At 34.9% G+C, this 14,428-nt stretch overlaps 1 protein-coding gene and 1 long non-coding RNA gene across 5 annotated transcripts in view; one reads left to right on the top strand and one right to left on the bottom strand.

Moving 5' to 3' along the window:
- Positions 1-14,428, bottom strand: part of LOC110447478 — a 38,656-nt gene that overhangs the window by 18,144 nt on the left and 6,084 nt on the right. For 2 of the 4 annotated variants that reach the window (XM_021493210.1, XM_021493213.1), the window contains exons 2-5: positions 11,099-11,647; positions 7,903-7,998; positions 4,785-5,005; positions 2,147-2,342 (exon numbers count right to left, since the gene is read on the bottom strand). In XM_021493210.1, coding sequence (XP_021348885.1) covers positions 2,147-2,342; positions 4,785-5,005; positions 7,903-7,998; positions 11,099-11,540 — 955 coding nt within the window. In that variant the 5' untranslated portion in view covers positions 11,541-11,647. Of the gene's footprint in view, positions 1-2,146; positions 2,343-4,784; positions 5,006-7,902; positions 7,999-10,660; positions 10,703-11,098; positions 11,648-14,428 lie in introns of those variants that run through there. The other 2 variants (XM_021493212.1, XM_021493214.1) reach the window with 2 other exon arrangements.
- The window catches only part of LOC110447481, a 6,153-nt gene continuing 5,701 nt past the window's right edge, over positions 13,977-14,428 (top strand). Inside the window, exon 1 of the long non-coding RNA XR_002462599.1 lies at positions 13,977-14,332. This is a non-coding gene — a long non-coding RNA (uncharacterized LOC110447481). The remainder of the gene's footprint in view (positions 14,333-14,428) is intronic.

The raw sequence follows: 14,428 nt of genomic DNA, 5'->3' as shown, positions 1-14,428 counted from the left end.
TTACCTACCATTGCTTATCAGACATTTAGCCAGACGTTGTCTACCTTTGTGTATCAGACATTCAGCCAGACGTTACCTGCCATTGCTTATCAGACATTTAGCCAGACGTTGTCTACCATTGTGTATCAGAAATTTAGCCAGATGTTACCTACCATTGTATATCAGACAATTAGCCAGACGTTATCTACCATTGTATATCAGACATTTAGCTAAACGTTTCCAACCATTGTATATCAGACATTTAGTCATACGTTACCTACCATTGTATATCAGACATTAGACGTTACCTACCATTGTATATTAGACATTTAGCCAGACGTTACCTATCATTGTATATCAGATATTTAGCCAGACGTTACCTTCCATTGTATATCAGACATTTAGCCAGATGTTACCTAACATTGTATATCAGACATTTAGTCATACGTTACCTACCATTGTATATTTAGCCAGACGTTACCTATCATTGTATATCAGATATTTAACCAGACGTTACCTACCATTGTATATCAGATTGGTTACCTACTATTGTATATCAGACATTTAGTCAGACGTTACCAACCATTGTATATCAGACATTTAGTCATACGTTATCTACCATTGTATTTCAGACATTTAGCCAGACGTTACCTACTATTGTATATCAGATATTTAGCCAGACGTTACCTTCCATTGTATATCAGACATTTAGCCAGATGTTACCTAACATTGTATATCAGACATTTAGTCATACGTAGCCAGACGTTGTCTACCTTTGTGTATCAGACATTTAGCCAGACGTTACCTACTATTGTATATCAGATATTTAGCCAGACGTTGTCTACCATTGTATATCAGATATTTAGCCAGACGTTGTCTACCATTGTATATCAGACATTTAGTCAGACGTTACCAACCATTGTATATCATACATTTAGCCAGACGTTGTCTACCATTGTATATCAGACATTTAGCCAGATGTTACCTAACATTGTATATCAGACATTTAGTCATACGTTATCTACGATTGTATATCAGACATTTAGCCAGACGTCACCTACCATTGTATATCACACATTTAGCCAGACGTTGTCTACCATTGTGTATCAGACATTTAGCCAGATGTTACCTACCATTGTATATCAGATATTTATGCATTCTTTACGTACCATTGTATATCAGACATTTAGTCAGACGTTACCAACCATTGTATATCACACATTTAGCCAGACGTTGTCTACCATTGTGTATCAGAAATTTAGCCAGATGTTACCTACCATTGTATATCAGATATTTATGCATTCTTTACCTACCATTGTATATCAGACATTTAGACAGACGTTACCTACCATTGTATATCAGATTGGTTACCTACTATTGTATATCAGACATTTAGTCAGACGTTACCAACCATTGTATATCAGACATTTAGTCATACGTTATCTACCATTGTATATCAGACATTGAGCCAGACGTTACCTACCATTGTATATTAGACATTTAGCCAGACGTTACCTATCATTGTATATCAGATATTTAGCCAGACGTTGTCTACCATTGTGTATCAGAAATTTAGCCAGATGTTACCTACCATTGTATATCAGACATTTAGTCATACGTTATCTACCATTGTATATCAGACATTTAGCCAGACGTTACCTACCATTGTATATCAGATATTTAGCCAAATGTTACCTACCATTGTATAATAGACATTTAGCCAGACGTTGTCTACCATTGTATATCAGACATTTAGTCATACGTTATCTACCATTGTATATCAGACATTTAGACATACGTTACCTACCATTGTATATCAGATATTTAGCCAGATGTTACCTACCATTGTATATCAGACAATTAGCCAGACGTTATCTACCATTGTATATCAGACATTTAGACATACGTTACCTACCATTGTATATCAGATATTTAGCCAGACGTTACCTACCATTGTATATCAGACATTTAGTCATACGTTGTCTACCATTGTATATCAGACATTTAGTCATACGTTACCTACCATTGTATATCAGACATTTAGCCAGACGTTATCTACCATTGTATATCAGACATTTAGACAGACGTTACCTACCATTGTATATCAGACATTAAGCCAGATGTTACCTACCATTGTATATCAGACATTTAGCCAGATGTTACCTACCATTGTATATCAGACTTTTAGCCAAGTCGTTACAGGCCCTGTTTTTGTCATGGTTGATGATCTCCTGAAGCTTGTAGTGAAATCTTTCCACCTCCAACATGCGTTCACGAGGTCGGAAGTCACATAACCTTTGTCTGTCCATGATCCCCAAGGCACACAGGGCACTTGGGTACTCAGCACAGCAGTAGTAGTCTGTCTTTAATAAACAGAGTTAGACATTTGTTTACAGTACATATTGTAACCAAATCATAAAACCCCTAAAATATAGAAAGTGTCTTTCATGATTTTTTTCCTAATTTTTTAAGATCTTAAACTGCAGGCTATTTGGGATTTTGATCAAATATTAAGACGCAAAAAAGCCTAAAACCTTTATAAAGCTTTTTTTTGACCGAGATCAAGAGCAATGATCACGATTCACATTTTTATGTTTGGAAGATGGCTGCTGAGAAAGATTTTACAAAAGGCCTTGAACCCATAACCCTTGACACAGTAGCCGTACTTGTGAAACACTAGACCACAGCTATATATCCCTTTAAATAGCTAAATCATGTGAGAACTCATCGGTGCTATGTTTGAGACCAAGAAACTAAGCTGATCCAGTAGTGATTCATGTGTTTGAAAAATAACTTTAAAATGAAAAGTGAGTTTTTGTCCCTTCTTGTTATTTCCAGTAATAATTTTTATGCAACAAGGTAGTATATACTCCACTGATGGATTTCCAGTCACCGAGGCTAGCCGTGACATTGTGAATGGAATTATTCTGACATGGTTTACATGCAATATTGGTTTAAATATATATACCTGGTAATTGATATAGTACATGTTGCATAAGTACATTACAAAGTGATTTATATAAGCGCTTTCCCTTTTTTGCTTTTCTACTTAAACAAGTATTTCAAAATAGTTTGTATGTGGAGTTTTTATTTATTTGACCTTGACAGCCAGGCTGTTGAAAAAACAAAAATACTTACTGTCCCCTCCACTATGTTACAGGGCAGATAACCAAGTTGTGTGAAAAATGTTGAATTTTGGTATATATATATCAATTTATTTTATTGATGTTATATTTTTCATCAATAAAAGAATTGACGAAATGCCATATTGTGCAGTAAAATTTAACTTTGTTTGACCTTCTAATTTCAATACATGATGTTCAAATAGGTATTTCATTTTTTTGTATTCTAATCATTATTTTAATAAAATTTAACAGTCTAAGATGCTGATTTAATGTCCAGTCAGTATCCATCACGACAGTAATACAATACAAGAAACTGTATTTAACGTCGCATACAGGTAAACAAGGAACATTAGCTCTTTAGAGCTATTGTTGCGACAAACATATGTAAACTAACAATAACACATTATATTACAAGTAAAGGGAGATAATAACATATATTAATAAAAAGCAGTAATAATTATCACAGAAAAAGAGAATATCCATATCCCAGGTATGTAAGTGATTGGGAGTCCCCTACCTACAAAGGCCCCGGGATATGACCCTTTTGAAACAATAAATATATAAAAATAGTGTTGATATATGAAAAGCATTAAATGTGATCACAGATAAGTAGTATTCAAAATAAGTAAATAAAAGACATAGTTAATAGTGAATGAATACTTGTATATCGCACAAGAATTACTTAGGACCTAGGACTAAAACACTTATGAAGTGGAATATACATTCAATGCTAATATAGCAAAGAATAAAAATTGACAGATTAAACAATCTGTGAGGGACATGCCTGTATTCTAATTAACTGCAATCGTCTCAAGAATCATCAGTCTGATTATGGATCAACCCCTCGGGTTGAGATTCTCCTATCTTACCCCCAAGGGGGTGAAAGATTCTATTAGTCACCCCCTCGGGGGAGATAGCCTGGTGCCGATAAGCATGTGTTCAATTATGACGTCATTAAAATTCGTCATCGGTAATTGTGACGTCATCAAACGTGAATGACGATATACATACCCCACATCTGTTTACAAACATGGCAGACTACTGTGGGTGGAGCTGTGAAAGAATTAATAGGATGGGAGAAAAATAATCATCCCCCACCTTGAGGGTGTAACTGAGAAATCTCGGCAGAGCCTCGGATGAGACAACCAAAAAGCATCCTCCCTCGGGTTGGAGATTTCTCTGTCACACCCTCAAGGTAGGGGAAGATTCTATGAATGAATTTAATTCATTATAGTTCGGTGTATTGGGGTCAAAAATACAACTTCGCAGTGAAGGTATTTTTACGGTATGAAAATGTGGGAGAAAAATAACCAATCACTCCTGTGTGATGTAGACAGACATATCTCACCCTCTGGTTGAAATATCTCTGTCTACATCACACAGGAGTGATAGATTTTATTTCTCTGTCTACATCAGACAGGAGTGATAGATTCTATTTCTCTGTCTACATCACACATGAGTGATAGATTCTATTTCTCTGTCTACATCACACAGGAGTGATAGATTTTATTTCTCTGTCTACATCACACAGGAGTGATAGATTTTATTTCTCTGTCTTCATCAGACAGGAGTGATAGATTCTATTTCTCTGTCTACATCACACAGGAGTGATTGATTCTATTAGTCTTATATACAAACATTTCCACTACAAACAGGGAAATTCAGTAAGTTGTGACGTACCTTTTGGTCTCCGATTTTCTCTGTGATTTTATACACTGCCGGAGTGAATTCTCTACCAGCAACTGGAATATGGAGAGTGCCGACATACTGAATGTTGGGGTCAAGGTCACTGATGCTGGGCGGACCGTGGGCACTGGTAGGCAGTAACATGAAGAGACAAACCGGCATGTGGCCGGGGAAGGCCTGGAACCACTTACTTCTGGTCACATGGGTAGCCAGTTCTGAAACGTTCCATTTCACAAAAGGTGACTTAAATATTAATTCATATTCAAGATGAAAATTATAATATAGGAAACGTTTCAAGTACATCTCTGCAAGTGTTTTAACAGATACATTTCCTTTCGCAGCAATGAAATATTTTATTAACATGTATGTATACATATAATAGAGCATAACCACTGGGTTATTGATCAATATCAACATGTATTTATACATATAATAGAGCATAATCACTGGGATAGTGATCAATATCAACATGTATATATGCATATAATAGAGCATAACCACTGTGTTAGTGATCAATATCAACATGTATGTATAAATATAATAGAGCATAACCACTGGGTTATTGATCAATATCAACATGTATTTAAAAATATAATAGAGCATAATCACTGGGTTAGGGATCAATATCGACATGTATGTATACATATAATAGAGCATACCCACTGGGTTAGTGATCAATATCAAGATGTATATATACATATAATAGAGCATAAACACTGGGTTAGTGATCAATATCAAGATGTATATATACATATAATAGAGCATAAACACTGGGTTAGTGATCAATATCAAGATGTATATATACATATAATAGAGCATAACCCCTGTGTTAGTGATCAATATCAACATGTCTGTATACATATAATAGAGCATAACCACTGGGTTATTGATCAATATCAACATGTATTTATACATATAATAGAGCATAATCACTGGGTTAGGGATCAATATCAACATGTATGTATACATATAATAGAGCATAACCCCTGTGTTAGTGATCAATATCAACATGTCTGTATACATATAATAGAGCATAATCACTGGGTTAGGGATCAATATCGACATGTATGTATACATCTAATAGAGCATAACCACTGGGTTATTGATCAATATCAACATGTATTTAAAAATATAATAGAGCATAATCACTGGGATAGTGATCAATATCAACATGTATTTAAAAATATAATAGAGCATAATCACTGGGTTAGGGATCAATATCGACATGTATGTATACATCTAATAGAGCATAACCACTGGGTTAGTGGTCAATATCAGCATGTTTGTATACATATAATAGAGCATAACCACTGTGTTAGTGATCAATATCAACATGTTTGTATACATATAATAGAGCATAATCACTGGGTTAGGGATCAATATCGACATGTATGTATACATATAATAGATCATAACCACTGGGTTAGTGATAAATATCAACTGATTTGTTTTTACATAGTAACATGTATGTATACATATAATAGAGCATAATCACCGGGTTAGTGATCAATATCAACATTTATTTATACATATAATAGAGCATAATCACTGGGTTAGGGATCAATATCGACATGTATGTATACATCTAATAGAGCATAACCACTGGGTTATTGATCAATATCAACATGTATTTAAAAATATAATAGAGCATAATCACTGGGATAGTGATCAATATCAACATGTATTTAAAAATATAATAGAGCATAATCACTGGGTTAGTGATCAAGATCAACATGTATATATGCATATAATAGAGCATAACCACTGGATTAGTGATCAATATCAACATGTATATATAAATATAATAGAGCAAAATCACTGGGTGAGTGATCAATATCAACATGTATATATGCATATAATAGAGCATAACCACTGGATTAGTGATCAATATCAACATGTATTTATACATATAATAGAGCATAATCACTGGGTTAGGGATCAATATCAACATGTATGTATAAATATAATAGAGCATAACCACTGGATTAGTGATCAATATCAACATGTATTTAAAAATATAATAGAGCATAATCACTGGGTTAGTGATCAAGATCAACATGTATATATGCATATAATAGAGCATAACCACTGGGTTAGTGATCAATATCAACTGATTTGTTTTTACATAGTAACAGATATATATAATATCATTTTGGCTATTCCCATATAGTGATTGACTTTTTTTTATAGGTTATTCAACCAAAAGTGACGACGTCATACCGCAATGTTTGCACGGTATTCAAAGTTCATCGGCGACGAATTACAGCATAGTGTTGCAACTGGACTAAACTACAGTTAAAGAGCTTTGTCTAATGTTGGTTTTGTTTTTGTCAAATTTGAATATACTCATTTATTATGCACTGAAAGTGTTTTAAAGTTTTGAATATTTTAAACTGAATAATAAGAAAAGACCAGGATTGTTAGCGGGTTTACAGCATATACCGAGAACAATGATTCATATGGAAATTGATCAAATGTAAGTAAGAATTTAACTAACAAGCAAAAATACTTGTGTAAGAACCATGTAGAAATAGAAGAAATGTTGTGTTTATGTCCAAGAGAAAATAATATAAAACATTCTGTATCTCAACAAGTTTAAAATTATGTGATATATATATATATATATATATATATATGAAAAACCAGTACTCATTTATATACAAAACAAGCCATAATAAAAGAAACATATCTTGTGAACTTGTACTGATATATAAAGCACATGGCAAGATATGGTAATCTTAAATCTCATAATGTGATCTATATGGAAGTTGAAATAAAGTAAATAAGAATTTACCATACAAGAGCAGAATACTTGTGTAAGTATCTTGTTGGAAATGAAGAAGCAAAACAAATAAACTTCTATATTGTAATACAATGTATATCATGTATATTAAATTATGCAGAAAAATCATAAAAAACATTTAAATTGGTTTTTTTTGCATTTTTGGTGCAAAAAATAGATTTATGCTATGTATAAGTGCACAGAATCATTTTGTATGTATTTTTGTCACCACATCAACCCGAACATTGATATAATTAAAAGATGTATTGGTAAATCCTTACTGCACTTTACCTTATAACATTGATAGTTTAAACCATCTCTACTTATTACCTGGAAGAATGATTTTAAGATATCCTTGGAAATGAGACCAGGCCATCCCTGTAGCAAAGTTTCCGGCAGGTAGAAGTTCATTCAAGGTCGTTTCAGCTGGAGAAATATATACGTAAAATGAATACAAATATTTACACTGTAGATTTTGCCTTTAAATATTGCGTTACCATATTTTGGATAGTGTTTTCGTCAGTGAAATTGGTAATATATTTTCTAACAAGAGGCCCAGAGGGCCTGTATCGCTCACCTGGATATCAAGTAATCATGGCAAAAAAAAATCCAAATAAGATTCAAAGGAATGGGCCAGACCCCAAGGACATTCCTTGTATCCTATCTGTATTAGATTTTTCATGCCCAGCAATTTTATGTTTGGTTATGGGGTGGGGATCTCAACTGGTTAAAAGGTGTGACTCAGAAACTAGGTCCCAGGGGTTGTGGCCAGACCCCAGGATCAATAATAATATCATGGCTGCATTTGTCTCTTTATGCCCAGCATTTGTATATACAGTTTTGGGGTGGGGATCTCAACTGTTTCAAAGTTATGACCCAGAGGTTAAGTCTGCGAGGGTTGGACAGACTCCAGGGTCAATTCTAAGATCATGACTGCAGCCCCACCATTTGTACAATTTTGAATCCCCACTACCTAGGGATGCTTCCAGTCAAATATGGTTGATATTCATCTTTTAGTTGTAGAGAAGAAGTCGCTCAAAGCAACATAGCCAAAAAAACTTTTGGCCCCGCCCCTCAGTCCCCTGGGGAGTCAACCCCACCATTTGTACAATTTTGAATCCCCACTACCTAGGGATGCTTCCAGTTAAATATGGTTGATATCTATCTCTTAGTTCCAGAGGAGAAGTCTCTAAAAGCAATAAAACCATATAAATCCCTTTTGGCCCCACCCCTCCGCCCCTGGGGGGTCAGCCCCACCATTTGTACAATATTGAATCCACATTACCTAGGGATGCTTCCAGTCAAATATGGTTGATGTCCATCTTTTGGTTGTAGAGAAGAAGTTGCTTAAAGCAATATAGCCAAATAACCCTTTTTGGCCCCGCCCCTCAGCCCCCTTGGGGTTAAGCCCAACCATTTGTACAATTTTGAATCTCCACTACCTAGGGATGCTTCCAGTAAAATATGGTTGATATCCATTGCACAGTTCTACAGGAGAAGTTGTTTATAGCAATATAGCCAAATTGTTCCCTTTTGGCCCCGCCCCTCAGCCCACTTGGGGATCGGCCCCATCATTTGTACAATTTTTAATCCCTGCCTCCCACGAATGCTTCTGACCAAATATGATTGATATCCATTTCACAATTCTACAGAAGAAGTTGTTTATAGCAATATAGCCAAATTGTCCCCTTTTGACCCCGCCCCTCAGCCCCCTGGGGGGTCAGCCCCAGCATTTGTACAATTTTGAATCCCCATTACCTAGGGATGCTTCCAGTCAAATTTAGTTAAATTCCAATTAGTGGTAAGAAGAAGAAATTGTTTGAAGAAATTGTTGACGTAAGGACGACAGACGGACAGACGACGGAGGCCACGGGTGGCATAAGTCCGGAGGACCAAGGTGAGCTAATTAATAATATACTATTTACTACTTATACCCCGACATACTACATTTTTCATCTTTCTTTTCAAATACATGTATGAATTTTACAGACATCTGACATTACATTCACATGAGTTTATGCACTCTTTTCTTTGCCGAAACATTATTTTCAAAAGAATAATTAAAAATATGTTTAAATTAATCGAACTTAACCAATACCTGACTTTATTGACACATGATTTTACTGACACCTGTCTTTATTGATGCCTGTCTTTACCGACAGTTGACCTTATTAATAATGCCAATCTCACCTTGCAGACACCTCACTTTACAAACATCTGACTTTACCGACACCTGACTTAACAAACACCTGACTTTACAAACATCTGACTTTATATACCAACACCTGACTTTACCAGTTCCTGTTTTAACCGACACCAGAATTTACCGACTCCTGACCTTTTGGACTCCCGGAAATAGCTGACTTGCTTTAAAGGCAACAGACTGGTTTCTCTGTCTTAACACTTGCTGATATTAAATTCTTTTGTCTTATTCAACCAGATAGTATAACTCTAGTGTAGGTCAGTAAAGACAGGCGAATTCAATTTTAAGTCTAGTGTAGGTCAGTAAAGACAAGCGAATTCAATTTTAACTCTAGTGTAGGTCAGTAAAGACAGGCGAATTCAATTTTAACTCTAGTGTAGGTCAGTAAAGACAGGCAAATTCAATTTTAACTCTAGTGTAGGTCAGTAAAGACAGGCAAATTCAATTTTAAATTCATTAAGTGCAAGTGAATACTGTTGAAGTATAACATGATGTTTTATCATACGACAGCATAGACTATTAGTTCATGTTAATAACATTAAAATGGTGAACTTAAACGATTGTCAGACGGGCAGACATCATTGAAAACTTACCTTTTACCTTCATACAGACTTGTGTCATGTTAAATAGCATTAAAATGGTGAACTTTAACGATTGTCAGACTATTAGTTCATATTAATAACATTAAAATGGTGAACTTTAACGATTGCCAGACGGGCAGACATCATTGAAAACTTACCTTTTACCTTCATACAGAGTTGTGTCATGTTAAATAGCATTAAAATGGTGAACTTTAACGATTGTCAGACTATTAGTTCATGTTAATAACATTAAAATGGTGAACTTTAACGATTGCCAGACGGGCAGACATCATTGAAAACTTACCTTTTACCATCGTGCAGAGTTGTGTCATGTTAAATAGCATTAAAATGGTGAACTTTAACGATTGTTAGACTATTAGTTCATGTTAATAACATTAAAATGGTGAACTTTAACGATTGTCAGACGGGCAGACATCATTGAAAACTTACCTTTTACCATCGTGCAGAGTTGTGTCATGTTAAATAGCATTAAAATGGTGAACTTTAACGATTGTTAGACTATTAGTTCATGTTAATAACATTAAAATGGTGAACTTTAACGATTGTCAGACGGGCAGACATCATTGAAAACTTACCTTTTACCATCGTGCAGAGTTGTGTCATGTTAAATAGCATTAAAATGGTGAACTTTAACGATTGTTAGACTATTAGTTCATGTTAATAACATTAAAATGGTGAACTTTAACGATTGTCAGACGGGCAGACATCATTGAAAACTTACCTTTTACCATCGTGCAGAGTTGTGTCATGCACCTCTCGTGTAAATTGTTATCTAGGACAATATGGCAGGCATGCTGGAGGAGGGGAATCCTCGGGATCTTGTCCTCCAGCAATTCATCTATCAGCAAAATAATCAGGCTCATCTGGTTCCTTTCCACGCTTTTTTCAAGGGACAAAAGCATTTGTAGAGAGAAAACGTACTTGTCCAAGCCTTTCTGGGACAAAATCAGTAATGTTTTACGACATCGTATTAAATTACGATGCATTATTTCGACATCAAGCCCGCTTTCTCCTTCGTCTCCAGGAACATTGTAAGATATTCCACTTTTATCAAGAAAAGGAAGGATAGTCTTTTTAATGCGCAAGTCGTCCTCTTCATAGTAGGTCAAATACAGATCCTTGACCTCTGTTTGGTCAAGGTCGACTGAACCCTGTTGAGACATTGTCAATAACGACCCGCCTGCTATTGTATTGTTTTTAGGTTATCAGCTTTCTGTTGTAGTTGTTGCTGTCATTGCTGGCGGTGTGGTCATCTTGATGATCGCTTCTTCTGAAACAATAAACACCACTGATACCTTTAAATCTGAGTGTCACTGAGACAGCCGACAGGGGAGATAACTGTTTATTTAGTTACGCTAAATTTCATCTAGAAATGTAACCTGTGTTTAACATGAAGGCTTGAATCCTTGTGTGAGAAAAATAATTTACGTAGGGATTTTTTTTAACCATTCTACAGTACAATTTATTCCCCAATAATACAGAAACGTATAGAATCTTATGCTGTCTCGCACACAGAGAAGAATCAGACAATACGAAACAGAATTCTGGGAAAGGAGGACGTTTTACGGGTTATCTCTATTCAAACTTTTACTCGTGTTGTTGTTGTTTGGGGATCGAGGGGGTCACAAATCGGGACACCTTCATATCCCCCCTCCCCGCTCTTTCATAAATCTGGGTTATGGTACTGGTGAGAAAATTTAAAGAGTTAGTTCAAATAAATGCCTGATTTTAGGTAATGCTAAAATATTTAGTGAGTTATTTTTAAGGTCAGGTAAGTAGGTGTCAGGTTAAAGTAATACATGTATAATACATGTTAATTGAGGTCAGTTTTAATTGATTTTAAGCAAACACTCATCTAGGATTTCCCAACTACAGCGGTAAAGAAATAAGCAATTGCATATACCTGTGTAGACTTGCATTCAGTCTACATGATTATGTTCTTATCTATGGACTTGCGCAAGTCTAAAAGGTGGCCAGGATACTGTAGACTTGCTCAAGTCAATAAACACCTTCCAATATAAAAAGATAGAAAATGTGTGATAATCAATGAGATCAATAGCAAGTCTAATATTTGTCGACTCTCACAATATTTGTTGAGGGTGGGAGTGTGTGAGTGTGTGTGTGTGGGTGGGTGGGGGGGGGGGAGTCATCTGATTACTTTTGACGTACAATATTGTAAGAATAATTCCATACCCTACAGCTAAATTATATTACAACACTCTAAAGAAAGGCTGGAATATTAAAAATATATACTTTTTGGTCGTATAGGGCCATATATATACTGTATATATACAATGTACTTGGTAATTTTTTTATTTTTATTTTATTTGTTTGCCAACTCTATAATATGTATCAACTCCCATGTATAAGCAAGCTATAACACATCTGAACATGTAGGATGAATCAATTGTAAAATAAATAAACGGTGAAGCGTTTTTGTATTATTTCAAAAATATATGACCCCCGATCTCCCCACCCCACCCCACACCAATTCCCAACAGCCATATCCCCCGATCCCTTCATGATTATTTTAACATCCCCCGATCCCTTCATGATTATTTTAACAAATTTTCATACATACAATCAGAAGATATCTGTGGGTATGTTTGTCAAATACAATCCTTAATTCGGTGAAGGTTTGCTTATATCATTCAACAAGTTCTAATTTAATATCTACATATACTTTTCTTGTATATTTGTTGCGACGTCGCACGCTATGACCCTCTTTTTTATTTTCAAAAGAGGGACATCACCCTCTTTCAGTATATCCAGGGTTGGCAATTCATGTATGTATCAACTTTAGTTACATGGATATTTGATGATTGATTTGATGAATTGTTAGGATAGCTGATGTTAAACTAAAGAGCAAATATTAGTCTAATTTCAAGTTATTTTGATAAAATTACAAAGTTTTATCAATTTGATATCCCGGTACTTTAGTTCGGTTTCCCTTTTAGACCATACCCACGTGCACGTGTACATCAAACTAACTGTGGTATACACCCGATTTATGTAACAGATATGCTTTACCTCATTCAATATGCAATGCACATGTACAGCTGATGTACTGTACTTCTATAATCAGGTCCAGTACACTCTGCCGATTGAGCTATATAGCTATAAAGACCTATATAGCTATATACACCTATAAATTATAGCTGTATTGAGCTATATTTTCTCAGATTTCAAATTTCATTAAATTAAAGCAAAGTCGCATAAAACAATAAGGTTAATGGTAATGTTGACTACAAAAAGCATACAGTTAGATGTTTATTTTCATTTTTCATAAATGTAAAATTTCCGATTTCTTTACATCATTTTTTTTTAAAAAGAATACTTATATTTAATGTCTTTTGTTATCAACCTAATGATACAATCTTCTTTTAAATGCGACTTTGTTCCGTTTTCCTTAAAAAAGAAAATCACTTGAAAATAGCTCAAAAGACCTATTTCAGATAGGTCAATAGAGCTATTATAGGTCTTTACAGCTATATAGCTCAATCGGCAGAGTGTACTGTACTTACATAACGTACATGACGTACATTGTGATCTTGACATGTTAGGGGCTTCTTGATAAAGAATAGAAATAGCTTGTGGCAGGGATAGCCTGTCCAAGTATTATGGATAGTGTAGTCATTAAATTATAATGTTTTAAGAAAGGCGGATGAATGAAGTAATATTAGTGGAGTTTAATATGTAATTATGTCTTGTTTGTTCAGGTGTACATGTATTGTGTGTTTAGTATCTTGTCTTGTTCAGTGTCATTGTCCATGTGTCAGTTGTTCAGTGCCATGTGCTTTTGTTTATGTTTTGTTCTGTAACCTGTGACCTGTTTGTGACCTGTAACCCCATACTTACCTGTTGGTCATGTGACCTTTCCTACCTGCCCATGCAATTCACCTGAGTGTAAATCAGTTCTGGCAGACAGGTTGGAGGGATGGACCATATGTAAAAGGTAGGAGTTAATATGTTCAAAATTAATGTAATTTTGAAGATACTCTTTTCATGTAATAGCTAACTGTAAAACAGATTGTATTTACTCTCCAAATTA

This window comes from Mizuhopecten yessoensis, unplaced genomic scaffold (assembly GCF_002113885.1).
Source record: "Mizuhopecten yessoensis strain PY_sf001 unplaced genomic scaffold, ASM211388v2 scaffold3431, whole genome shotgun sequence".
NCBI lineage: Eukaryota > Metazoa > Mollusca > Bivalvia > Pectinida > Pectinidae > Mizuhopecten > Mizuhopecten yessoensis.
This window is presented reverse-complemented; position numbering and strand designations above follow the sequence as displayed.